Source organism: Nipponia nippon, unplaced genomic scaffold (assembly GCF_047370975.1).
Source record: "Nipponia nippon isolate SJK-2023a ecotype South Korea unplaced genomic scaffold, ASM4737097v1 scaffold_9, whole genome shotgun sequence".
Classification (NCBI taxonomy): domain Eukaryota; kingdom Metazoa; phylum Chordata; class Aves; order Pelecaniformes; family Threskiornithidae; genus Nipponia; species Nipponia nippon.
This window is the reverse complement of record NW_028262413.1, coordinates 1,702,566-1,729,312: the sequence shown is the minus strand read 5'-3', so window position 1 is coordinate 1,729,312 and position 26,747 is coordinate 1,702,566. Positions and strand designations below refer to the sequence as shown.

At 35.5% G+C, this 26,747-nt stretch overlaps 1 protein-coding gene across 1 annotated transcript in view; it reads left to right on the top strand.

Annotated features, from left to right (window-relative positions):
• Positions 1 to 26,747, top strand: part of DNAH12 (dynein axonemal heavy chain 12) — a 72,496-nt gene that overhangs the window by 36,277 nt on the left and 9,472 nt on the right. The window contains exons 40-63 of the mRNA XM_087744360.1: positions 898 to 1,153; positions 3,294 to 3,593; positions 4,766 to 4,944; positions 6,553 to 6,745; positions 6,836 to 6,997; positions 8,930 to 9,124; positions 9,931 to 10,064; positions 10,406 to 10,568; positions 11,024 to 11,104; positions 12,326 to 12,502; positions 13,306 to 13,437; positions 13,872 to 13,961; positions 15,532 to 15,672; positions 15,808 to 16,049; positions 16,364 to 16,511; positions 17,369 to 17,514; positions 18,682 to 18,896; positions 19,796 to 19,988; positions 20,855 to 21,047; positions 22,031 to 22,203; positions 22,711 to 22,851; positions 24,339 to 24,497; positions 25,524 to 25,668; positions 26,523 to 26,673. Coding sequence (XP_087600486.1) covers positions 898 to 1,153; positions 3,294 to 3,593; positions 4,766 to 4,944; positions 6,553 to 6,745; positions 6,836 to 6,997; positions 8,930 to 9,124; positions 9,931 to 10,064; positions 10,406 to 10,568; positions 11,024 to 11,104; positions 12,326 to 12,502; positions 13,306 to 13,437; positions 13,872 to 13,961; positions 15,532 to 15,672; positions 15,808 to 16,049; positions 16,364 to 16,511; positions 17,369 to 17,514; positions 18,682 to 18,896; positions 19,796 to 19,988; positions 20,855 to 21,047; positions 22,031 to 22,203; positions 22,711 to 22,851; positions 24,339 to 24,497; positions 25,524 to 25,668; positions 26,523 to 26,673 — 4,109 coding nt within the window. The remainder of the gene's footprint in view (positions 1 to 897; positions 1,154 to 3,293; positions 3,594 to 4,765; positions 4,945 to 6,552; positions 6,746 to 6,835; positions 6,998 to 8,929; positions 9,125 to 9,930; positions 10,065 to 10,405; positions 10,569 to 11,023; positions 11,105 to 12,325; positions 12,503 to 13,305; positions 13,438 to 13,871; positions 13,962 to 15,531; positions 15,673 to 15,807; positions 16,050 to 16,363; positions 16,512 to 17,368; positions 17,515 to 18,681; positions 18,897 to 19,795; positions 19,989 to 20,854; positions 21,048 to 22,030; positions 22,204 to 22,710; positions 22,852 to 24,338; positions 24,498 to 25,523; positions 25,669 to 26,522; positions 26,674 to 26,747) is intronic.

The window sequence follows — 26,747 nt, the reverse complement described above, 5'->3', positions numbered from 1 at the left end:
ACTTTTCAATTTAGGAAATTGATCATCAGATTCATTTTGGGTTTCTTGGAAAGTTTTATTGCTGAACTTCAGCAGTACTTGTATATATAAATAAAATCATTCCTTTACACCTGGATTTTTTTGTCTCTTTTTCATTGTTTTTATTTTTCCAGTGCAGTTCCTTGTTTCTTTCCTTTCTCTTCTTCCTCAGAGTAAATTGGCAGATATAGAGAGATATGAATAGAGATATAGATATATAAAATTATATATTTTACTCATTGCATTGTTTTTTACTGTCACCCAAGATAATTTTTTTTTTTTTAACAACATTTCAAAATAATTTTTTAAAATAACAATGAAATCAGATCTGGTAATAGCCATGAAGAAAAATAAGCTAAAGGTCTTCCCTGCTTTTGAGGTTTTTAGCTCTGCTTAGATAGGAAGAATGGAACAGGTGGTCTCCTGCGGTCCCTTCCAGCCTGAATTATTCTGTGATTCCAGGCACTTCTCAAATGCTGTTCCTTTTGTGATTCCAGGCTCAAATATCTGTTGCTTTTGAATAGAGACAATATATCTTACCACATTACAGTTTTAAATACTTGTCTCAAAATATCATGTTAGGTTTTATGTAACCCAGTTTAAACAAATAATCTTTCTTTCAGGCCAGCATGATGTGTTGAGATTAACTGGGTCATAGTTATAAGGCTAGTTGTTCTTGGGGTTTTTTTTGTGGTTTTTTTGTTTTGTTTGTTTTAAAAAATATAAAATATATATTAAAAATATAGTATGTAATATATAATATTTTAAGCACGGATGTTATGCATGCAGAGAGTACGCTGTAATATAAATGCATCTAAGCTGTAACAAATGTGTTGTATCTGTAACTATCTAAACGTTACATCACATTTTATTTTGAAGGTATGATTTAAAGGACACATCTAAAATTACACTTGTTGATGTACAGTTACTTGCTGCTATGGGGCCTCCAGGCGGTGGGAGGAATCCTGTTACTCCTCGATTTTTGCGACACTTCAGCATTTGCACTATTAATTCTTTTAGCGATGAAACAATGGTCCGCATCTTCTCTACCGTAGTAGCTTTCTACCTACGGACCAGTGAATTTTCTTCTGAGTTCTTCACAACTGGAAATCAAATTGTTACTGCCACTTTAGAGGTAAGAGGCAAATACCTTAATGGAAGTTTCCCTTAGTTTGTTCAGTAAAGCTCCACTGGCTCTATAACTTAGTTGGTGGGGTAGAGATTTTAGATATTTTGTTTCTTAGTATTTTTAACATACAGCCTCATCTGCTTTGACAAAACGTCCTAGTTTTATTGTTGCAGTAACCTTCTTATTCTAGGAAAATTGTCTTTGAATTTGTGTTAGTGTCGGCTCAGTGGTACCTGTCCACATAATGTCAAGTAGATGAGTGTGGAATCTCTTTGGGGTCAGACAGGAAGCTGTCACACGCAAAGACAAAATGAAAATATGAATTGCAACCCTTCCAGAATTCCTTCTTGGAGAGACTAAGAATGAAGAAATCACTTTCTCCACTTTCCTCCTTCCTATCCCAGTCTTTATGCTAATTATGGGCACATCACAGCAGACTAAGGAAGCCAATGTGAATATGCAGCTCTGTCGAATCTGACTCCAGTATGACAAAAGACATCACAGAAATGTTGTGAAACTGAAAGCCATTAGGCCCAGCCGTATGGAATTTCTAAACGTTTTGTGAAGTTCCACGTTACAAATTTTAGCAAGTGTCACATTTGCAATGTACCATACACATAAAAAAAGGAATGGTGATTTGTGACATTTTTGCAAAGAAGCATTGAATTACAGACATAATATCAAGGTGTAGCTTTGCTGGCTTATTATGTAGCAGAAATCATTAGCAGTGTGAATGAGTCTATTGCCTACCATAAGTGTTCAGTGGAAATGCATTAGGTAGCTAATATTTGACTAATGAAAAATTCTGACAGAAAATCTGATCAGCTTCAAAGGCAAAATCAAATGGCTGAAGTTTCACAGGGATGTGACTTCCTTCTGCTGCAGAACTGAGGCCTTTCTCAGACTTTTCCTGCTTATACCCAAAGACATATTCAAGACCGAATCCATCTCATCCCAAGGACTTGCAGAGCTGGTATTTCGGAACTTCTGTTGGGTAATACGTTCAGTGTATGAATCACAAGGCTGACTGACTACTGCCACTAGAAATCTTTTTGTAGGTTCAATTAATCCTTCCAAAACAAACAAACAAACAAAAAAGTAGTTTACAAGAAATTGGCAAGTTTTGCTTCTCTAAACAGAAAATAATAGTAGCAGCTACTAGTGATATGAATGCACTTGACTACATATTTAAAACGTTCAGTTTTGTCAGGCTACATCTTGGACCAATTTCAGACTGTTGTCTTTTAATACAGTCATGCAGGTATTTCTCATCAGACTGCATCAAATTTTGTTTATACTATTAGGCTCTTACACATTTGACTGCTAGAGAATTTGTTCTAACATGAATTTTCATCCTGGTAAGCAATACCCTCCAACTCCTAGGATTAAAGTGTAATGGAAGAACTGGGCTTTGGAATTGGCTTTAGACATAGGACAACAGACGAAATGTGTACTCAGTACCATGGATATAGTCAAGCCTGTAACACTTGCTTTTGCTGTACCCTTTTTTTTCTAGCAGGTTGATGTTTGATAATTGCCTTTGAGTATACAGAGACAGATTAAAAGTTTCCTCTGTCAGCATTCACTTCATGTTATTTATGCTCAGTGTAATGAGAAATGGCACTATTTCTGTCATAACAGCATGAGCTAACAACAGCTGATGCATTCCAGATTAGAGCAAAACACAGTCAAAAGACACTTTTCTTGATCTACCTGTTCCTTCAGCATTTTTTATTGACTTTTTGAGTAATTTGTAGATATGCAAATAAATAGATTTAAACAACTGAAATCTAGGAAATCACCATTACATATCATTCAGTCCTTCACTTGAAGGAGGATATTGTATAATTAAAGGAAGTCAAGAGATCTGAGTGGCATTCCTGGTCCTACAACAGGTTTCTTCACACTTGCTACAATTACTTTTCCCATCTGCAATTAGGTTAGTAGTACATGTATGTTCCAGGACTGCATGAGATGCATCTAATATATTCAGAGGACTTCGAGATCTTTAAACATTATCAGGATTTATTAAGTGTGAAATGTTTCTCTTGGAGAAATACAATTTTAGAAGACATTTAAGATTTATTATAATAATATAGTCGGTGTTACTGTTTTGTTGATTTTGTTCTGTTGTTGTTGTCTTAAGGTGTATAAGAAAGCCATCAAAAATCTTTTGCCCACACCAGCCAAATCTCATTACACATTCAACCTGCGTGACTTTTCACGTGTTATCCATGGCTGCTTGCTCATTAAGAGAAGATCAGTTGAAAGCAAACATGTAATGATTCGGCTGTTTGTACATGAGGTATTTCGTGTCTTCTATGACCGTCTAGTGGAAGACAGTGATAGAGCCTGGTTGTTCAATTTAATGAAAGATATTGTGAAAGAACATTTCAAAGAACCATTTGATTCAGTTTTTGCACACCTGAAGCAAGGAAACACACCTGTGAGTATCATGTTTAACCTGTAGTTAACAGTTTAACCTGCTTTCCTTATAAAGTTAGGACTAAAAAGTTTCTTAATCACAGGTGAAATTTTGGATCAAATGTACTTGAAAATTTGAATTGATTTTGGCAAAATGCCTTCTTTGGAAAAAAAATGTAAAAATGTTTGGAAGGATTTAACTGTTATACATAAACATCCTTTTCAAAAAGTATTTAATGTAAAATGTGAGTAAACTTATTACTTTGCCATAAAAGAATCTTGTGTATCTGATAGTGAAACAAAAACTTGTTTCTTATTCAATTTAAAAACCAGTGCAACATTTTTGCAGATTTACCCCAAACCCCCTGGATATTTACATCTTAGAAATTTAATTTATCAAGCCTAACATTTTATTAAGCTCCTAGATGTCTGCACATAGAAATAAAGCATCCATTTAATCAGTAGGTCAGCAGAGCAACTTTTCAAAAAAATTCTGTTATGTCTTTTCTTGGAGACGTAGCAGCATGTACTGAATCTTTGGGCAATGGGAGATAAGATAACAGAAACAACCAGAGTAATTTATAAATCACTGCCACAAAAGTAGCTGGGATCTGCAGATAGCACTGTGCCTGCAAGGAGAAATACAAGTATGAATACTCTTAAATGGAATTCCAGAGATCTGATTTACAGGATAAATTCCCTTTTAAATTTAGCCTGTGACTGAGATACTGTGTGGTAAACAGCATTCTGTAATTGTTATGAAATTTTAGTATTTAAAATGTTGTATAATCATGTTATACTGTATGTCTTGTTTTCCTTTTTTCTGTTTTTTTTTTTTTCTTCATTGATATGTAGAAGAAATAACTTCGTGGTCTTCGTTATCCATTTGATAATATATTGAAAATTGCTACAGGTACATCATTATAAATTTGGTGCAATCTGAAGGTCATGATTATGTGACTGTTAATGGCTATTTGAGCCAGTTGTGTTCCAAGAACAAATTAAGAATAAGTATATTGTTTAATATGGGAAATAGACAATTTTGAGGTGGATGTTGTCTGAGAGTCAAAATATTTGAGTGCTTGTTCTCACGTCTTGAGTATTTGTCTAAATTCTTCTTTGTTTTCTAAAATTCCAATGAGGAGTATATTCATTAAATATTAAACTTTATAATTTGTTGAATATTTACCATAGATAACGGAAGAAAACATGAGAAGCTTGTTTTTCGGTGACTACATGGTTCCAGAACTTGAGGGAGATGAAAGGCTTTATGTTGAAATTCCAAGCATTCAGCTGTTCGGTGATGTTGTGGAGCAGTGTCTGGATGAATATAACCAAACCCACAAAACAAGAATGAACCTTGTAGTTTTCAGGTGCATATGATCTGTATTATTAAGAGCTTTAAACAGTAGATAATTCAGTGTATCTAATTTTGTGGGCTGTGTTTTTTGTATGTCTTCTCCCCTTTATGCATCCACAAAAGTGTGGTGTGACACCTTTCTGGATGGAAGTGAACTGATTTTTCTCTTCTACCCCTGCTTTTTTCTACCCAAAAGTAAATAATGGGAAGTTTTTCTCCTAAGGTGCTTTGAATATATTCTTTGGTTGTTAAAGAAACACTGTGCCCCAAATCAGGTGGGTGCTCTACTTCTGCTAGGCCTCTGTTACTGGTGAAGATGGATGTCAGTTTTGCCTGCAGCCACTGGACTTTCGTTTCATCAAGGACCAAGATTGTAAGGTGGTGAGGTGCAGAGTGAGATACAGCACAATCATAGCCGTCTGCTCTGTTACTGTGCAGCACAGCCGTGCCCCACTTTGGGGCATGCACCCAGCCTGGTGCTGCAACTAATCCTGTGAAATTTTAGACTCTGCAGGCTGCTATTGTTACCTTAATGTGTGATCAGGCAGAGCTACAACTGAGACAGATTAGGAGGTCCCAACTCCTTCCTCCTCCCTATTGCTAGGGATTGCTCCCTCTCCATTTTTGCCAGTGTGACTTGACATGTAGATGCTTTGTGAAGGCGATTAGGGTTAGTTTAAACACTTCTAATAGTAGTTTGTTTCAGTCTGGGACATTTTGACAAGCTGGATTTGTGAGTACCTGTATATACAGCTATTCTGGGAGTTTGAAGAGCTGTCAGCCTCTGATCAGAGGCCACTTCTGAGTGCAAAAGCAATATGCCAGTTACCTCACTGAACAGCAGCCAGGAGAGCATGTCTCACTGTAGCCTTAGAGTCCAATCTCGTAGGTAACATCTGGATTTGACTGCTTTATTTTTCTAGTCAGTCAAAATAAACAAGAATTTATTTTCTTTGAAATGCTTTAACCTTTCTTTGAGACCACTTTTAACTGCTGCTCAGCTTACTTTAACTACCTCATGCCCTGTGCTTAAACAGGCCATCTCCTGTAGACCTTGCTGCATATTCCAAGATGAACTATGCTTATGCTTTCACAATAGATAGGACTCTCGGTAATGTGCAGATACTGTTTTCTGAAGATGTTGTGCCAATATCTGTTTCACATGTAAGTTATAAAACACTGTCAGAGGCAGAGGGAAGGAAGAGGTTTGTTGATATAACCCTTTTTCCCCCAGTTGTTCCTTTAAAAAGTATTTAAACTATATACTTCAAGAAAGTTAAAACTGATAATACTGTTATGATTTAGAAGTAGAGAATTTCTGTTGGTTTTCTTTCTTCGACACCTTTATTCATATAGTGCTCCTGTTCTCACCACCACCCATTCCCTTCAGTAATTTGTAGTCATTTGTAATTTAGCTAAATACTGGTATTTGTACAATAGAGGAGTTGTGAGTTTCATTTTATTTCGTGGTGTATACCCATTCCCTTTCTTCCTCTCCCCCCACCCTGCCTTCAGAATTTTGTTTTGGAGATGCTACTTCTATACTTGTTTCCCAGATTTATAGGTGCACAAATGTATACGTGTTTCTGCCATTCTGGTAATCGGCACATTTCAAATACAGGTATGTGTTGGAACATTTGTCTCGTATAAGCCGTATTCTGAAGCAGCCAGGGGGTAATGCTTTGTTGGTTGGAATGGGAGGAAGCGGACGTCAGTCTTTGACTCGTCTAGCAGCATTCATGGCAAAAGTGTGTATTTTTCAACCGGAGATTTCAAAGACCTATGGTACAAATGAGTGGAGAGAAGATCTGAAAGTGAGTATTAATAACCTGTCTGCATTTTGACTTAATTTTGGGGAAGGATGTTTTAGAATGTACAATATTTTAACTGTCTTGCATTTTTAGAGTCTTCTGAAGAATGCAGGTGTAAAAGGCTTGAAAACTGTATTTATAATCACAGATGCACAAATTAAAGAAGAAAGCTTTTTAGAAGATGTTGACAGTGTCCTCAACACTGGGGAAGTACCCAATCTTTTTGCAGCAGATGAAAAACAAGAAATTATAGAGGTACCTTGAGAAATTCTCTTTAATGTCACCTGCCTTTTAAGCTATTTTGTCAGTTCAGTGCGAAGTGTGGCTTTTGGATATATGCACTTAATTCGGTGACTTTTTTGGAGACCTTAGATAAATCAGCCAGTTATTAGTAAACTTATGGGGAGTCACTTATGCCTACTACTAGCTTTAATTCTGACCTGGCATTCTGTTCCACAAGCACATTAAGTTGTGCGCGTAGGGAACTTTGATTGCTCACAAATACCCCGTGGCCATAGTTATTTTTTGCAGTCTGTTGGCAGAAGAAGAATGTACATCATAACTTTTTCATTGATCAGTTAAGGACAAAGACTTTTTTTGAAGAAAACAGCCTGCCTTTGTCAATGGACTCTTGCTGTCTAGGGCATTAGACAGAATTTCAGTCTTGACATTTCTACTCAGAGAGAAGTTGGGGAAGGGTGCTCCATGAATTCAGGCTCAGAAGTCAAGATGCAATGTACTCAGGCAGTTTTTTAAAAAATTCTAACTAAAATCAGGCTTGGATTTTCAAAATAGCAGTCACCAGTTGGGAGGGAGGGTCATCAATCTTTGTGTACATCAGGTTGGAAACTTCATGTTAGCTAACAATATTTGGAACTGTATGCTGTGCTGTCTTCATAGCTCTGTGGTATATTTACTAATAAATTACCTAGGTGTGCTTCTAGTTGACATTCAAAGTGGTTCTTAGTACATATGCAGATGTCCTTTATTGAAATAGCTATATCACTTGATAAATGTTACTGTATTTTTTCTTCTTGCACTTATGTAGCATGTTGATACCTGGATTCCATGTATTTTGCACAGAAGTTAGATTATAATTCTAATCATCTTTCTCTATTACTGTTTCATTCTTTCCAGGTATATAACAACATTAAGATAATGGGGCTCTTTTACAATTTTGTTTTACGAACATATTCAATTGGTGCATGCTAGAACTTGGTAGCTATCCGTAATATGCCAACTGGAGCAAAGTTGGTTTCTACTCATTTAAATCTGCTCCATCAAAATATTTCCACTTTTGATCTATTGCTACTAAACTAATTTTTGTCATTTAATTTAATTGCAGGATTATGTAATGTATACATGCTTTTGTGGAAGAACAATTTGAGTTTTAGGGGTTTATAGTCAGTGATTCATGGATTGTTAATTAATTGAGGATAATACTTTCATAAGTAGTCTTTAGTTTCAAATCTAGAGACTTCTTATTTTGAAAGATTATTATTTCTGGTAAATGAACAAATGGAATATGTTTTGATGTTTGAAACTTAAATCTTCCTCTCCGATTAGGTAAATACAGCGTATTTATATTAAAGCTAAAACAGTTCTTAGTAAATTAATGTCTTGAAATGTTGCTTAGGGGACTTACATGGCACTGAAAGCGTAGATGATGAGAAAAATGTTTGCTTTTGTGTAATGACAGTAGTAATTTGCCTCATCTGTTTGTATCTCCTAAATCTTTGAGTGACTAAAGATTGATTGTAATTAAGCCTGATAGTGGTATTTATCATTAGAAGGCTTTGGTTCTTTATTTCTTGAGGGAGCTGATTATGAATTCTGATTTTTTTCAGAATGTGTCTTAACCCTCTGTCTCATCTTAATGTGTCTCATCCATCTGGAACTCATCTTGGGATGGATTTTTAGTTTCTGTTCTGATGTACTTGCAGTTGCTCAAAGCAGCAGATGGTAATTTCTGGAATGAGTTGTCAGGGTCACAGACAAATATCGTAGTCTTATTCTCAAACAGTATTTACTACTTGTTCTGTTTTTCTAGTTTATTCTACTTGTTTCATATATCGAGAAAAAATTTTATTTCATGGTGATGCTATCATTAGCAGGATTGCTATAGGACTTCGGAAGTGCTTAATGAGAAATTATATAACAGTTTTTACCTTATGTATTATTCCTCAGGGTGTTCGTGCGATAGTTCAGGCTGGCAATAAACATGAAGAACTCAGTCCCTTGGCCTTGTTTGCATTTTTTGTGAACAGCTGCAAAGAAAATCTCCATATTGTGGTAGCATTCAGCCCGATTGGAGATGCTTTCCGCAATCGTCTGAGGCAGTTTCCCTCACTCATCAACTGCTGTACTATTGATTGGTTCCAGGTATGCAAAAATACTTATATTGTTTCTTCAACAAACTACTTCAGTTTTCTAACAATCTATATTTTCACGTCCCATTAGGTTTTTCTCTTACCTTCTGTATAGTAGTACTCCACATTTTTCAAAATTTTACAATAGCATAGGCATTTTTTGTAATATTTTGGGAGCTCTTTGGTGCACAATCTCAGTATTTCTACACAAACTTAAATTTGTTGCTACAAATTTTACATTTCTGAAGTAGTGAATAGTCTCAGTTTGATGGTAATTTGTCATTTTATCACTTAATGTGTATCTTTTAGAGGGCTAGAGAAACCATTTCAATGTGATTGTAAAATGATCATAATTGATCATAATTGCTGCTGCCTGTTAAGCAGATCATGCATCATGGGAATGACCAGCAAATACAAGTCCTGTTGTTTATCAGTAGATCTTTTATAGCAGAATAAAACTTGGAAAATTACTGTAGTTAGCAGCGCTAAATATAAGCAGTGTTACTCTCAATACAGTCCAGTTAGCTCTATAGCTTGGCCTGGTGCTGACGTCAATTAATTTTTCTGCCAAAGGATGACATAGACACAGAAATGTTTGGATAGAATGGCAACATGTAGCTTTTAACTAGAAGATCAGCCAGAAGTTGCCAGAAAAGATTGCTGCCTGATCTGACCCTTATATCAGTTCGTTGTTCTTGAGACATAGTTGGGACTAGCGTGTCTCATTCTGGTGTTTTGAATGGTGAAAATTGTGTTTAAAGTATGAAGGCTACTAACAGCTGAATTGTACAAATGCATCTCTCCTCACTTCTGCCTCAGCCGTGGCCTGAAGATGCCCTTGAACGTGTGGCTGATAAGTTCTTAGAAACACTTCAGCTCACAGACAGTGAGCGTCAGGAAGTTGTGCCCATCTGTAAATACTTCCATACTTCAGTTTTGTCACTCTCTGTAAGGTCAGTCTGTTTCTTTTGAAAACAACTCGTTAATTTATAGAAATAGTAAGAAGGAAAAGATTATGCTGTTGAAAGTAGTAAATTGATCAACAGAGAACTCAAAAGTTAAATTTTTAGAAGTAAGAAACAACAAAATAGGTGATTGAGTTTCATTACTACTAATTTCTGTCTTAAAAGTTAAGGTATACTATCTGCCTACATAAAAAATATTATATAAAACTGTCGAAATTGTTTACTCCTATTATTTGTCAAACAGGTAAGTTTGCTAAGAATAGTTAAATAAGAAAAAGACTTAAATAAGAAAAAACAAAACTTAAAGGTACTTTTTTTTTTTTTAATAGGTTCTTGCAAAATCTGGGACGCCGTAATTATGTTACTGCTACTTCTTATCTTGAACTTATTGCTGCGTTTCGGAAACTTCTTACTCAGAAACGAGAAACTGTAATGAAAGCCAAGAAGAAATATGTGAATGGACTAGATAAGCTAGCTTTTGCTGAATCACAAGTGAGTGAGGATGAAAATGGAACTGAAAATACAAGATGTTTGGCAAAAGCAGGTCTTTTCCTGGAGAAGTCAGTCAAAAGCATTACTTCATATTTTGTTTAGCTTGATCTTCAACAGTAAAACTGTAAGAAATACATTTTGCCTTTTCTTTCCTACAGTCATAGCAGTTGTGCTAGAGGCCAGAGACCTCTAAGCATGTGTTGCTAAGCAGTATATGAACAGACCTTCCCTTTCCTAAATGATTAAGAGGCGACTATGAGTGAACGTAGCTCTTAAAATTAGAGATTGTACATATGAGATAAAAATAAGTCTCGGAAGTGTTCTGGTTTGAAACTGAATGTTATTTCCTTCTATCCATAAATTTAGTCATTAGGTAAAATCTAAGTCTTATAGAAATTGTTGGAAATTGTACTTGGCACTTCTTAATCCTACCTGATTCTTTTACATGTGTATAGGTTGGCGAGATGAAACAAGAACTAGTTCAGCTGCAGCCCAAACTGGAAGAGGCTAAATTGGATAATGCAAACATGATGAAGGTAGAGTTCTACACACACAACTTTGTGGGTTTTAATGTAAGCATGTGTATACCTGGGATCCGTAATTTCACTTTTATAATAATTAGCTTTGAATGAGGAATCTTAATCGTTCAATGTACTTCTACTTCAGTATCTCAGCTGATTCTAGCCAGGTTTGAAAGAATATGCCTGTATAAGGTTGCTGACCTGTGACTTTCAGAAAATAAGAGTTGAGTTCAGGTTTTCGAGCTCACTTGTTTACTGAGGTTTGCAGTATTGTGAAACTTCCCACTATGTATGCTTATATCCCTGGAACTGGAAGAAAATGGTGTTCTTTACGTAAGATACAGACTCTGGATATACAGTCCTTGCCTAAGCTCTGTGCTGAAGGATGTTAGAGGAACTTTTGTGCTAACAGCGTTTAGATTGGATTTCCCAAGATCATTCACAAACATTGCAAAAACCACAAATAGTTCTTCAGTGTATAAAATAAACAAGAACAGTTCTGCACAGTCTGCCTTTGCATGCACAGGGATTATACGCTTGATTTTTAAAAGGATCCTAAAAAGGATTAGCTTCATAGATATTTAGTGGGATGTAGGAACCAATCTCTTAGGTGTTTTTGAAAGTTGTGACTTGCAAAAATACGCTTATCTAATATGTTACCGTTGCATCACAAAAAAGCAGGATTTGGTTGACGTTTTTATGCACTTGCTTCTGATTTGTAAGTGTTTTTACAGATACAGTGATATCTCTTCTATCTACTCTTACCAATCTCTAAGAAAACCAGATGTCACTTATGTAGAACTGAAAAGGGAGTGCTTGGATGGAGGCTTGACTCCTCACTGGAGGAAAAAAAAAAAAAAAAAATTCAGTAGTCAATGTTATAGCCTATGAAGCTGTGAAAACTCACTATAAAAGCTAGTCATTTTTTAGGTACAGCCTGATGCACAAATATGAGGAGTTTCTTGTCTCCTGAACTTCAAACATACTTAAAATAACTTTTATTGACAGTAATCTGATTTCATGCAGTTTACCTACTGTTAAAGCTCCATGATGATGTTGCATTATGCTAAGAAACAAATTATTCCCTTAACATAAATTGAAAATATATGAAAATATTGAAATACTTCAATTTTCTCTTTATATTTTACAGTATTCCGAAAGTGCTATACTAGGTAATTTCAGTTTATTTGATCGTTTGCTGCTCAATAGGAAGCTCACCCATGTGTTTTTCTTTAGACTATAGAAATAGAATCTGCAGAAGTAGAACAAAAAAGAAAAACTGTAAAAGTAGATGAAGAAATTGCTACAGAAAAAGCTGAAGAAGCTCAGACGTTGAAAGATGAGTGTGAGAGTGACCTGGCAGAGGCGATTCCAGCCCTGGAGGCCGCACTTGATGCTCTGGACACCTTGAAGGCAAGCTGATCTAAACTTCAGCATTTGAAAGAGTTATTTAACATGATGAAACTCCATCCATTTATTTGGGAAAGAATGCACTAAGATGAAAAGAACTTGAACAGTGTTACATTTCCTCGGTTTTGGCAAAGGAAAGGCCCTGTACAGTCATCGTTCAGTATATTTCCTCTTCATGTATTCAGAATACAAAGGGGGCCAGTGCATTTAAAAAATTATTTATTTGCAAGAAAGCCCACTTGTGGGAAAAGTAACCAAAACCTGAAGTTACCAGCAGTGGTATCAGCTGAATTTCCTCTTTCGGCTAAGTTAATGTTGACCCCCAGTGTGTAACATGGCATTTGTTTATGGCTAAGAATTATCTGGATCTTTGGTTTAAAAGTTTTGTCCTTGTCATGACTTAACACGCGATCTGAAAGCAGTATTGTTGAGAAAGTCCTGCCGGAATTTAGTATAGTAGGAGGTAGTTTAGTAGGAGTTATGAAGTGTATGAGATGTCTTAGATGACGCTTATGGAAGTGTATCAAAAAATATTCTGACCTGGACTTTTTAAAACATAATTTTAATTATTAGTTTACAATTACTAGCATTTATTTCATTTTTATTTCCCCTGCATAGGATACATTGATGGATATTGTTAATTGTCTTGCTAACACTGTATGATCCCTTCTAAAAGTCCTCTGTAATTATGTTCATTGGTAATGGTGTTGTAATTCGCCTTTTTTTTTTCTGTTAGTTAATTTATCTTAGTGGTAAGAAAGGGATAACGTTTGTCATGATTTTTTTAAATGTGATTTTTATTTTAGCCTTCTGATATATCAATTGTCAAATCAATGAAAAATCCTCCGTCTGGTGTCAAACTTGTCATGGCTGCTGTCTGTGTCATGAAAGACATAAAACCTGAAAAAATTGCAGATCCTTCAGGGACCGGAGGCAAGGTAAAATGGCAGACAATTGTTTCACATAAAAGTGTAATTCATGTTCTTCTCAACACAGAGAACTTGTTCAATAAACAAGATCGCCCAAGGTCACTAAAGTAGGCAAATACTTACAGCCTCCGTCCGTTATTTTACTGAAAGCTTCCAGAACTCCAAATTTTTTAAGTTTCATAATGTGCAAAGAACACATTCAATTTGCTTGACTTGTATATAGATAATATGTAACTCTTCCCTGAGACACTGTTCAGGTTTTGGCTTTAGGTATGGTTTGGGGGAAATGTTTGATCTGATAGACTTTCTCCTTTATTGACGTCTCAGGGAGATGCAATGTCGTCGGTATTAAATATGCATGAGTTTTAATTAAGAGATTTGTCATGTATTGTTTATGTGTTTGTTTTAAAGCTTGAAAAGATATTTCCTATTGTGTTTTGTAGATTTTGGATTACTGGGCTCCAAGCAAGAAACTGCTTGGTGACATGAATTTCTTAAAGGATTTGAAAGAGTATGACAAGGACAATATTCCAGTAAGAATTCTGACTAATTTTTCAGTGATTTTTACCAAGTAGATACTTTCTGGCGGGGGGGACCAGAAAATACTATATTAGAGGCCCCATTTGTCCCAAGTTAGTCAACATCTGTTATGACCAAAGATCTTTATAATATGATAGGGTATCTCTATAGGATGAGTATGGTCATGGCAAGTAAGTCAAAATTCCTCAGGGTGAGCCTTCTAAGTGGCGTTTCAGAAGGCTTTAGAATTCCCTTTAGGAATTCCTAAGGCTTCTATACAGCCTGTCTTCTATTTGAATGAAATGTCCTTCTGTGCACAGTTGTTTCTAACTTTGCAGTAGTATCTCATCAAAAGGTAAGAATAACACACAAAAAACCATATCAGAGTCAACAGTCTGTCCTGTTCATTGTCCTGTGTCCAAAAATGGCCATAAGCAGGTAGGTGCCTTGGAAGGGGCAGGAACAGTATATATGATAATCTCTCCAAATATTCTCCCAGCCTCCGGCACTCTAAATAAAGGACTTCCAAAGCTAGATGTAGTTTTTGTGTGTTTAGTAGCTTTCAGTGGATCTCTCTTCTGTAATTTCTTGGGTCCCCTTAAGCCCATGTAAATTTTCTCTATCTACAAGATCTTTTTAGAAAGTGTTCCAGAAGTCTGCTTTAAGTGGTATGAAGAGCTAGCTCCTTCTGGTTCTTCTGAACCTGGGTCCTTTTAGCCTCATTTCACGTATTCTGTTTTATGTTTTGGTTGGGGTTTGGTGTGTTGTTTTTTTTTTTTTTTTTTTTTTTTTTGTGGAACCAGGGAACATTTGATCCCTGTCCAACTTTTCTATGCCTTTTTTTGTACTAGTTTTTCTAAATCAATTACTCGGGCATTATAAACTTCTTTCTATTTTTAAATAACCGTCCACATTGGTGCTGCTCTTAATGGCTGTTTCTAGTTGTATTATTTTGACTGAATGAATGCTAACAAAACAGGTAATATTTTGTTAAGTATACTAGAAAATATACAATAAATGCAGAAAGGTACTAGCTATATGACTTTATTTAAAATATTGCCATCTCCCCCAAAGATCTTACTATCCAAGCGTGTGATTCTTGCCATTTGCCGAATTCAGTGGAAATTAAATACGCTTTGCCCTTTATAAGACTGGTCCCCAAAAGCTGGCACAGCAGTGTAATTCATTTAGATTTTGCCGTATGTTGGTAGAAATACATTTTTATAATGATACCCAACAGCTGTGTCTTGTGAAAAGATAGCAAATAATGAAATTAGCATGTTTTGCACAAGGGACAGCATAAAGTAAGGCTTCTGTGTCACTGTAATGCTCTTAGCACTTAGGTAGCTGCCACATGGAAGACATATTATTATAAAGCATAAGGATAGGATTAGGATGAAAACAGGAAAAGACCACAAAGAGTGATAGGAAAATGAAAAGAAACAAATGAGCAGTGGTTTCTACTGTAATTAATACGAGGTAGTTCTTCCCTGTTTCATTGTGTAGAGAAATGGCAATCAGTCAGTGTAATTTTAAAGTGTCAGCCACAAGACTTTGATGAGATGTAATTCTTTTGCTATCCAGGCAGCTGTCATGCAGAAGATTCGGGCTGAATACTTGACTAATCCTGAGTTTGATCCCCAAAAGGTGGCTAAAGCTTCCTCGGCAGCAGAGGGTTTATGCAAATGGATTATGGCAATGGAGGTATATGACAGGGTTGCAAAGGTGCGTTTTTGATCCTAGTCCCTCAGTGCTATGAAATCTTTCCTTTCCTTGGTATATTCACCCTAAGCATTGTATTAAATAATAAAGTTATAAAAATGTGCTTTAAGCATTTGTGTATTGGTTGTATTTGAATAGGTGGTTGCACCCAAGAAAGAGCGTTTAAGAGAGGCACAGCAGTCCTTAGCAGAGACACTGACACTCTTGAATCAGAAGAGAGAAGAACTTGCAGCAGTTGAAAATCGTTTGGCTGCTTTGGAACGAACATTCACTGAGAAGACTGAAGAAAAGGCTCGATTAGAATTCCAGGTTGATCTGTGTGCTAAAAAACTAGAACGAGCAGAGAAGTTGATTGGAGGCCTTGGTGGAGAGAAATCAAGGTCAGGTTAAAGTTCAAATGTCGGATATAACAGCCAATGTAGAAATAGAGTTTGAACTTCAGTTCTCTGAGCTGTGTCTCTGTCTGAGGGCTGTACTGCTGAAGAGTGTAACAGTCTGGGCCCTTGAAATTCCTAATGGTTTGTAATGTAAAAATATGGGCAGCAACATTGGGAGAACTGTAGAGAAAGTCTTCACAGTGTCCTTATTCTCTACCTGAAGTTAAGATAAACAACAAAGGTGGATTTTTATTGTCAATATCATTAATGTGGAGATTTCAGCACCATTTTTTTCCTGTATTTTCTGCTTGTCATAGATGGAATAATGCTGCAAATGATCTTCAAGACACGTACGATAATTTGACAGGAGATGTTCTGATATCAGCTGGTGTGATAGCATATCTGGGAGCTTTTACTGCTGGATTTCGACAAGAATGTACCAAAGACTGGAGCAAACTGTGCAAGGTCAGAAGGTTATCTTAGATTTAAATAAGTGTTTGCTTTTTTCCGGACTACTGCAAAAGGCTTCAAAAATCCCATGTCATTTCTTTAATTTAGCCTAGTAAAACGCAATAAGATCAATGGGATAAATTTTGCTGATCCAATATTCTGTAAATTTGAATTTAATTAAATCAGTGAATTTACTCTAGACTTAAAGTAGCATAGCAGAAACGAGAGCACATCATTGACTTTTTAAGGCTTGATTATTACTTAAATAAAATCTCAGAATTTTCTCTATTTTGCCTTTAAATGAAATAATTAACTTTAAAATGCCATTGTGTAATGTAAAAAAAAAAATCTCTAATAACTTAGTCACGTATTTATATGTTAATTAAATGATTGATTATGCTGTTTGCAAAGGGACAGTTCCAACATACTTCTACTAATGCCATAATTCATAAATCAAGTGATTTGAAGTCACTGATTGTGACTGACATTAAACAGTAACAAATCAGCATTGGATTACTGTACTGAGTTAATGGAAGATATAGTCATTAGATGATTTCCAACTGTGTGAGTTTCTTAAGGTAATGCATTGTCATAACTTTAACAAAACGCCCCACATTTAGAATGTACAAAAAAATGGAAAAATCCTACAAAATTTGGAGAGAGAAAGAGTAAATATTCAGTGGGGAAGTACAGCTAGCTATTGAAGCTATGATTTTATTTTTCCCAGAATTTTTACTTATACTTGACCTATTTGAAACTCTTGAAAGGAAATGCACATTGTCACTTTGGATTGAAGTGGCATTTAATAAAAGATGTAAAGAAACACGGAATAAAGATAAATGGGGTTTTATTTTCTTTTTTTTTTTTCCCAGGAGAAAAATATCCCTTGTTCTGAACATTTCTCTTTGAGTAAGACTCTTGGTGACCCAATAAAAATAAGAGCCTGGAATATTGCTGGTTTGCCAACTGACATGTTTTCTGTAGACAATGGGGTCATTGTTGACAATTCAAGACGTTGGTAGGTGACAAAAAGGTTTGATTTTCAAATCCCAACAAGTTTTCACTTTTTTTTAAAAAAAGCAAACTAAATATCTAGAGGCAATGTAGCTTCTGTAGAGACAATGTAATTGAAAGCAGGAGTAGAATCTTTATATCCAGCTCAGGTTGTGTAAATTGCAGGGACCAGATACCACAGTCCCCTTCAGGTTCTTAGAGTTATAAGGCTATCAGATGACATTTTTATGTTTTATAGACATTTATTGTGTGTGAAATTCACATTTATAGGAAGGATTCTTTTAGGACCTTTAACTTTTTTTTTTTTTTTTATTCCAACTGAAATTTTATTTCAAGGATGATATCTATTACATTATATGAAAACTTGTGATAGCTGCAAGTCATCTCCACTCAGTAGAAATATAAGATTATAAAACTTTCTAGTGATGCTCTTGTGATCTGTGTTCTGTTAAGAATTAGTCTTCATGATAGATTCAGATTACATTCAGATTACAGTGTGTAATTCCATTTTTAGAATGTTGCTTAGTTCTCTGAGGGTGCAGTTAGAGGAGATGTTTGATATCATTCATGCCTGTCTTATTAAAATACACACGCATAGATGAAATCAGCAAGTGCAAAGGAGGACAAATCTGTTGAACAAAATTAAAATATTGTCACCTTTCCCTGCCCTGCTTACGTTTCCAGTCTTATACTAGCTGATATACCAACATCTCCGATTTAAATTGCAACTAATTGTTGATTTTTATTTTTTAAGTGAAACAATGATATATATAAATATATTTATATATTATTTATATATATTTATATGAGATTTAATATATTTAAATATATTTATTTATCTAATTTTACAAAATTTGTAAAAATAAATAAATTCTAAATATTGAGAATTCCAGGGGAGAAGGAGAACAAGATTTTACAAGAATTCTGCATTCTGGTGTATTTTATGAAAAATGTTATGAACACTTTTTTGCAACTCTTAAAATTGTTTTTGGTATTACTTTTCAAATTATCATAAAACACCTATGCATTCATTTTTCACTGATCTCTTAGAGTAACAGAATCAATATTGTATCACTTTTTCCTTGACAGCCTGGCACAGAAACATTTTAAAATAGTTTAAAATTTTCAAAAACTCCTGCAAGCACTGAGTAAACTTTCTTGTATATTCTAGGCCATTAATGATTGATCCTCAAGGTCAAGCAAATAAATGGATCAAGAATTTTGAGAAGGAAAACCACCTGAATGTTATCAAGGTCAGCGACACAGATTATATGAGAACTGTGGAGAACTGCATTCAGTTTGGAACTCCACTTCTGCTAGAAAATGTTGGAGAAGAACTAGACCCATCACTTGAACCTCTGCTACTTAAACAGACTTTTAAACAAGGTACAGCAAAATTAATTCTGAACCCTGAAGTAGTTTACATTAATGTTCATCTTACAATCTATGGTACTGTCTGATATTTTTCTTACTACCCTCTGATTTACTGCTGCCTGTGGTAAGAGGAGTGTAATCTCACAACAGCCTGAAGTTTTATTTTATTTTTTAATAAACAGCATTCATATATCACATGATAGTGGTCTTATGTGAAAACCTTCACCATGTCACTATAGGAGACTAAAAAGACACTGGACTCTGCAAGGGAAAACTAGTCAGTGAAATTATGTTTTGCTTGTTCATTTTCGTATGTTTCAGTCTAATACTAATATTTACTAAATTTTGCACAAATCAAGAAAAGCTATGAGGGCATTTTGCTCAAGGCACAATTTTCCTGTGTTTCTCTGAAACTTGCTAAGTAGCTATGAATTTGGTTATCAACTTTCCTGTCTTCTCCTCCTGGAAAAAGACAGAAAAATGCAGACATGCACAAGTATGTTTTACTTTCTTCTTATGTAGTTTATCTTTACTGGTTTTCACATTCATACTTACTTCCTAAATAGATTCCTATTTCAGACAGGTAACTCAAGGAAATAGTCTGTAAGAATATCATATTTGAGAATATTTCCACAGCTCTCTGTTACCATCTCCAGTATTGCATATGCACGTTGAAAGTAATTGGATTGATTCAATTTCATCTGCTAAGAGTAAAATGTGGCCTCGCTGAAGTCTGTGAGAGTTTTTCAGAGTATCAGATCTATTTATTTATTTATTTATACTTTTCAGGAAATTTGTCATTGACAAGAAATTTGCTTCTATTTAATCACACAAGTAACTTTTTTTTTTTTTTTCTGGTAAGGAATTGAAGTAGGTAACTGTTTTCTTAACATTTCTCATCTTAACTTTAGGAGGCATGGATTGTATCAGGCTTGGTGAGACCATTATTGAGTATTCCAGTGATTTCAAGTTTTTTATTACCACAAAACTGAGAAATCCACGTTATATGCCTGAACTTGCTACAAAAGTTTCTCTGCTCAATTTTATGATAACACCAGAGGGACTTGAAGATCAATTGCTAGGTATTGTCGTAGCAAAAGAGAGGTAAGTCTCTCGTTATGGCAAATAGCCATTAAAATTTTTTATGGCGTAATTCCAGGGAAATGAGATGAATTTATTGTAAAGCAAAATGAATGTTACATGGTGTAAATATTGATCAGTAGCAGCTTTAAAAAAAAAAAAAGTTGTTTTTCTAGTTTTCATATCTAAAAAGTTTGTTAGGGAAACAGATTGTCATGTTTACTATGAGGTAAGTGTCCACAAGTTAATTAAAATAGCAGATGTAAAATCATTGTTTTTTCATGGCAATTTTCTCCTAAAATATTCCTTGAATGTTAGAAAACTATGTAAATATTATTTGAAGTTTAAATCTGTATTGTGATTCTTGCAGTGTGACTGAGCTGCCAGACAAGGATGCAGAATTATGAGGATTTAATTTTAATTTTGCATGAAACAAATGCACAGTACCTCTAAAACTGAATATGGGTCTTACCTGAACCCTCACAGAGATACAGAGAAGTAGTATCTGGGATGTACGGAAATGTCTACGCAATTGGTCTAAACTCTGTTTGCTAAAAAAGTGTTTCCAGCAGTAAACTTATTCCGCATATCACATGGTGGTTTTTTAGGCAGCAGGGATATAGTATAGGAAAAGTAGGATGCGCTGACATTTGCAAAATGCGAAGATGTTAAAGCTTAGACCATTGTTTCCAAATACTGAACTGAAGTTATGCAAAGAAATCTATACTCAGAATTATAAATATATGCTGAACAGTGGCAACCTATTTAAAGCAAAGAGAATATTCACAAATATTTATTGTAGGAAGAGGGAGTCATCTTCATGGGCTTCCTTTACAGTCAATGGAAGGTGAGAATCAACTGGTTTTGTTTCATGTGTTTTCCTTCATTAGACCAGAATTAGAAGAGGAAAGAAATGCTCTCATCCTTCAATCTGCAGCCAATAAAAAGCATCTAAAAGAAATTGAGAAGAAAATTTTAGAAACCTTACATTCATCTGAAGGGAATATTCTGGAAGACGAGACTGCTATCAAGGTCTTGGATTCTGCTAAAATAATGGCTAATGAGATCACAAAAAAACAGCAGGTAAGGAACATGCGGGTGTGCTTTCCTTAACAATACAGAGAAATTAAAAGTTAAAATTTGCAGCTAGCAGAAGGGCTGTGAATTAGATGCAAAGCATAAGGAGGAAATTCTGTGCTTGTGAAATGTGAAGAGAAATAAAATTGGATCCATTCTAGAATCTTTACTGTTAGTTTTTTCAAATGTTTTAAAGGATGTGTATCTATCTATAAGGACTGAGTGAAAAGTAATAAATTCTGAAGTTAAGGTAACATGTTAAGATAAAGGAAGGAATGAATTTTTTTAAACAACAAAAATATTCAGGGAGACATTAATAATCTGGGTAACTAATATAAGTACGCAAGCGCAGAGTCTTTTGTTACACTTAATGCATAAAATATCAGCTGAAGTCAATGAGAGCTAAATAACATTGCTAAGAGAATAAATATTTTTTACATTCTTTTTAGTTACTATAGACTTCACAGAAATCAAATATTAGTGTTTTTTTTTAAGCTGATGTTGGCCTTACTGCTATTTGTTAATGCCTACCAAATGTAATCTCAGAATTTGTCTGATGGTCAAATTTTGAAAGACCTTTTAATAGTCAAGTATTGTTTTGCATAAAGCTGATTTACAGTAGAATAAGTAGAGCTTAAATACATAACCAGTCTGCAATTAGTCATATTTTTGAATATTGCAGAGATAGACAGATACTTTTGATGCTAAATGATGCAGCGAAACTGTTGTGCCTCCTTTGTCCTTTGTTTTGACTATTGCATCCTGTAGTATAGGTAAATAGATCGGGCAGTACCGTGTTAGGGGCAAGTACTTGTTTTACCTAGCGTAGTCATTACCTGCTGTGATTGTGCCTTCTGGAACATCAAAGTTGTCTTACTCTGGCGTTACAAAGAGCTGTATAGAACTATTCTAATAATGTTATTAAGTAGTAATATTTCTGTACAGAGAATATTGAAACCTTTTCTTTCTCCACTACTATTGATATTTAGATTGCAGAGAAAACAGAACTTAAAATAGCTGAATCTCGAGAAGGCTATCGACCTATTGCAAAGCATTCATCGGTGCTGTTCTTTAGTATTGCAGACCTGGCAAACATCGATCCCATGTACCAGTACTCCCTTAGTTGGTTTGTTAATCTCTTCATCAACTCTGTTCATGATAGGTAAATACAGTCCTTCTGATGTAAAATAAGGTGTTTTCATTCTCTTCTTATGAACAGTTCCCTCCATTTTGAAACCATTTACCTCTTATCCCTCCTTAAATGCAGGCTTTTGAAACAAAATATGATTTGTTAATGAAGTAAATGCTCTTTTTAGTTAATGTTTGAGCAAATCATGAGCTGTAAGCATGTGCTTTATTTAAGTATTTTTAAGAATGTGATTTAGAAAGGGTGAAGTCTTGTTCTGAACTAGGCTCCATTATGAACACTGAGTGCCACCACCTAACTGTGGCAAATTAGATTTCAGCTCATTATTTTGCTTGGGACTTCTAAAAGAGCAGTAAAACATTGAGTGTAATTGAAATTCTGGGGAAATGAGCATCTAAGTCCCTTATGGAGCATGTGCGTCTAATATAATTCTTCCACAACCTTAAATAGATTTAGATTTCTTAACTGATTGCCTAAGTTATTCAATTTGAAGTCTCAGTTTCTCACTTCTTTTCTTTTTAGTAACAAATCCAAAATTTTGGAGAAGCGACTTCGATATCTAAATGACCACTTCACATACAATTTGTATTGCAATGTGTGTCGTTCACTGTTTGAAAAGGACAAGCTGCTCTTCTCGTTTTTGCTATGTTGTAATCTTCTCATGTAAGCTCATTTTTGTGCAGTCTCTTAATAACAGAAACTAATGATTTTATTATCATGGAAAAAGGTATTGATGAGATAGCATGTTCTTATGCATATTGATAACAATGCCTTTGGAGTAAGCCATGAATATTTTGGGTTTTCTAATACTGGTAATATTTACAAGTGAAAGAGTATGTGAGCGCATGTATCACTACTACTGGACACGTTATGAAAAGAATGTTCCTATGCTCATTTAAATCAGTGGTTTTGTCAATGATACATCTCTGACTCCCTTTAAAGGACCTAGGTAGTGCTACATAGCATCCTTATGTCAAGAACAATTGCTATTATTTAAGAAAATGTTTGTCCTGGTTTTGGCTGGGATAGAGTTGATTTTCTTCCTAGTAGCTGGTATAGTGCTGTGGTTTGGATTTAGGACGAGAATAACGTTGGCAACACACTGATGGTTTAGTTGTTGCTACGCAGGGCTCATACTAAGTCAAGGGCCTTTCAGCTCCCCATGCTCCATCCGCTGCACAAGGAGCCGGGAGGGGGCACAGCCAGGGGGGCTGACCCCGACGGGCCCAAGGGCTGTCCCATACCCTATGGCGTCGTGCCCAGTGTAGAAACTGGGGGAGTTGGCCGGGGGGCAGCGATCGCTGCTCAGGGATGGGCTGGGCATCAGTCAGCAGGTGGTGAGCAATCGTATTGTGCATCACTTGTTTTGTATATTCTCTTATAATTTTTTTTTTCTTCCTCTGCTGTCCTATTAAATTGTTTTTATCTCAACCCATGGGTTTTGCCCCCCCCCCAATTCTCTCCCGCATCCCACTGGGGCAGGGGAGGGTGAGTGAGCAGCTGGGTGGTGCTTAGTTGCTGACTGGGATTAAACCACGACACATATTAGAAAAAAAAAAATCTAAGACAGAAACGTGCCATCGCAACAACTTCTAGGCTTTTATCTTTGTTTTTCATTTTCTCTCTTCTTTCTTTTTTTATCCTTTTGCATACATGAGATGTCAGTTGCAGTCTTCTCTCTTCCACTGGCTTTTTAGTTTCGTCTTCCTGGTTTTTTTGTAATTTTGTGTGAATGCGTTATGAAAGGAAAGATAAGTTCAAAATTGCACAATCATGACCGTAACGTGCATACTTACTTAATTGCAATGGGTACACATCTGTATATGGACCATTCTTCCTGGGCCAATTTGTAAGTCTACTGTATTCTCAGAACCAATTATTTTCTATAAAGCCTTTAAAAATCAGGAATAATTGCGCTTTTTAAAAACAAATAAGCATATATATCATTAACCTCTTGAAACCCTTGCTATAGCCTTAATCAGTCATTTTTACCATACAGCTTTTTAGCTATATAGAATACTGAGATCTGATCTCAGCTGTTACTGTAGTAGAAGTATTACTAAATAGCAGTGAAGTGTAATTAAAGAACTCTTTATATTATGTAAAACTGTGTCTTAATAACTGAATATTATCCATCTTTTTTAATATAGGGCTAAAAATGAAATAGAACATCAAGAGTTTATGTTCTTACTAACTGGGGGTGTGGGTCTCAAGAATAAGTACAAGAATCCAGATCCGTCCTGGCTGCCAGAGAAGAGCTGGGATGAATTATGTCGTGCAAGCGAAATCCCAGCTTTGAAAGGACTGAGGTATAGCAAAACATTGTTGTGAATTAGCCTTAATCGTTTTTGACCAAAGCACATATAGCACGCTAAAAGAAGTATTTCCTATACATTTTTCCAAACCAGTGCCAGAACGCCAACATGGTAAAACAGCCCCTTTTTTTGTCATTATGTTTGCTTCACTTACAGTCAGATCGCTAATTGCAATATTATTTAATGAAACTATTTTCCTAGATTATTTGAGGCATTCCCTAAAGAAACTTTTCTTTTGGAATGTCTCCATGGTAGAGAAACAAGTGTTTCAAAGGGGTCAGTGGAGGCCAAAGGAAGTATATGTAGCAAAATTCCACTGCAGAGCTGGGGGAGGAATTTTTCTGGTAAAATCTTATCTCCTGAAATCAGGAAAATTCCACCCTGGATTTAAATAGAATTTAACCCTAAATTCTGGAGCCAGCATGGCTGTACAAGTCTTGCATATAAATAGCTGACAGAGCCTGAATATTTGGAGGATTTGGATCTGACTGCAGAAACACTGCTCTGTTAGAATCAACTGTTCGGGGCTGTTTTGTGTTTCTCCCCCTTAGGAGTTTTAGTAGCAATGTGGATCATGATCCAGCCTTTAAATAGTCTGAGAGTTGTCCCATTGCAGAGGATGTACTCTGCATGTTGCGTGAAGGAAAATAATTTTTTTTTTTTTCCCTGGTTGAGTTTCCTGGTAATTTTCTTCAGTTAGAGTGGAGTTTTCCTGCAATATGAGAGGCGCAAAATTCACCTAGGCCTACGAAGGTCCAAGCAGTGCTGGTTGGAGGAATAGGCAGAACTTACTGTCAACTCGGAACGTTTCAGGTGGAGTCTTGTATGTCTGCAACAGCATGGTGCGAAAAGATTTTTCACTCTTCAGCATGGAGAATCTCTACTGTAGGATTATTTGCTTATGTAGATGTGGAGTGGCTTGTATGACAACACAATATTGGCTTCTGATGATAAACGTCAGAAAACAGACTCCAGGTATTTACAGCAATTGTAAGTGCCTTTTTTTTTTTTTTTCTCTAGGAGTCATGTCTCTGAAAATATATGCAAATGGCAAAAAATTTACGACAGCAAAGAGCCACAAAGCTTCCCGTTGCCAGAACAATTCAATAATACATTAAATGAATTACAAAAGATGATAATTCTTCGGTGCTTAAGACCTGACAAGGTAAAATGATCTGTTATCATGTGTTTGTAGGCTGTTTCATGTCTTGTAGCATAGTTTGCACTGGTTGTTAAAATAACTAATCTGCTCTTCATCATATTTTATTAAGAAAATAAATTATTGCTCAGTTGAAAAATAAGAATATACAAACACCACAAGCATCAGCTGAGATCTTTTGTCTGACGTGATTTAACGCCTCTTTTAGAGTATGCTCATTGTTCTAGTTTTCTTCAAGTGCTTGTCTGTGTTTAGTCTGTTGTATACTCAAGAGCAGTCTATATTAGCCTGAACAAATACACAGAGTATCCAGTACCATCTGCTTTCATACAAACAGTTCCAAGGCAAAGAGATCAAATGTGTTTATTTGAACAGACAAGGCAAACTTGTAACACATTCTGCCTTTGGTGCACTCAGCAAATTGTATTGTATGTACTTTAGGAACAATCAATGTTAGGATTTAAAGTACATATTGCAATTGCTCCTTAGAATTAATTAAAAATAATTACATTAATAGTTACTAAGGGGGAATGCAATGGTTCTCCACATCAGGTAAAGCCTGAATTAGAGTCTTAATGTCATTTAATATTGTTTATATGAGGTATGTTATTTTTTACTTTCTAAAAACATTATTATTCCTCTTGTAAGGGGAAAAAAAAAAAAAAAGAAAAGGGGGGGGTGTCAACAAGGTGACACCTTTGCTTCTGAAGCATTCTGCAAGACCCATCTCAAATCCATGCAAAGCAGAGAGGTGTCTGTAGGCTCAGGAATTTAACTAATACATGGTATGTAAAAGATGCTGTCAAATATGCAGTTATGTTTAATTTATGTTAATGATTTGTATTTACTTTTTTTACCAGATTGGTCCAGCTATAACAACATTTGTAACTGATAAACTGGGGAAGAAATTTGTAGAGCCACCACCATTTGATCTAACGAAAAGTTACTTAGATTCAAATTCTACTACCCCTTTAATATTTGTGCTATCTCCAGGAGCAGATCCCATGTCTAGTAAGTATACACAGAAAGAGGAAACAAAAGCATAGTACAGCTTTTCAGATGAGGGATCGGAATTTCCCCTTCAA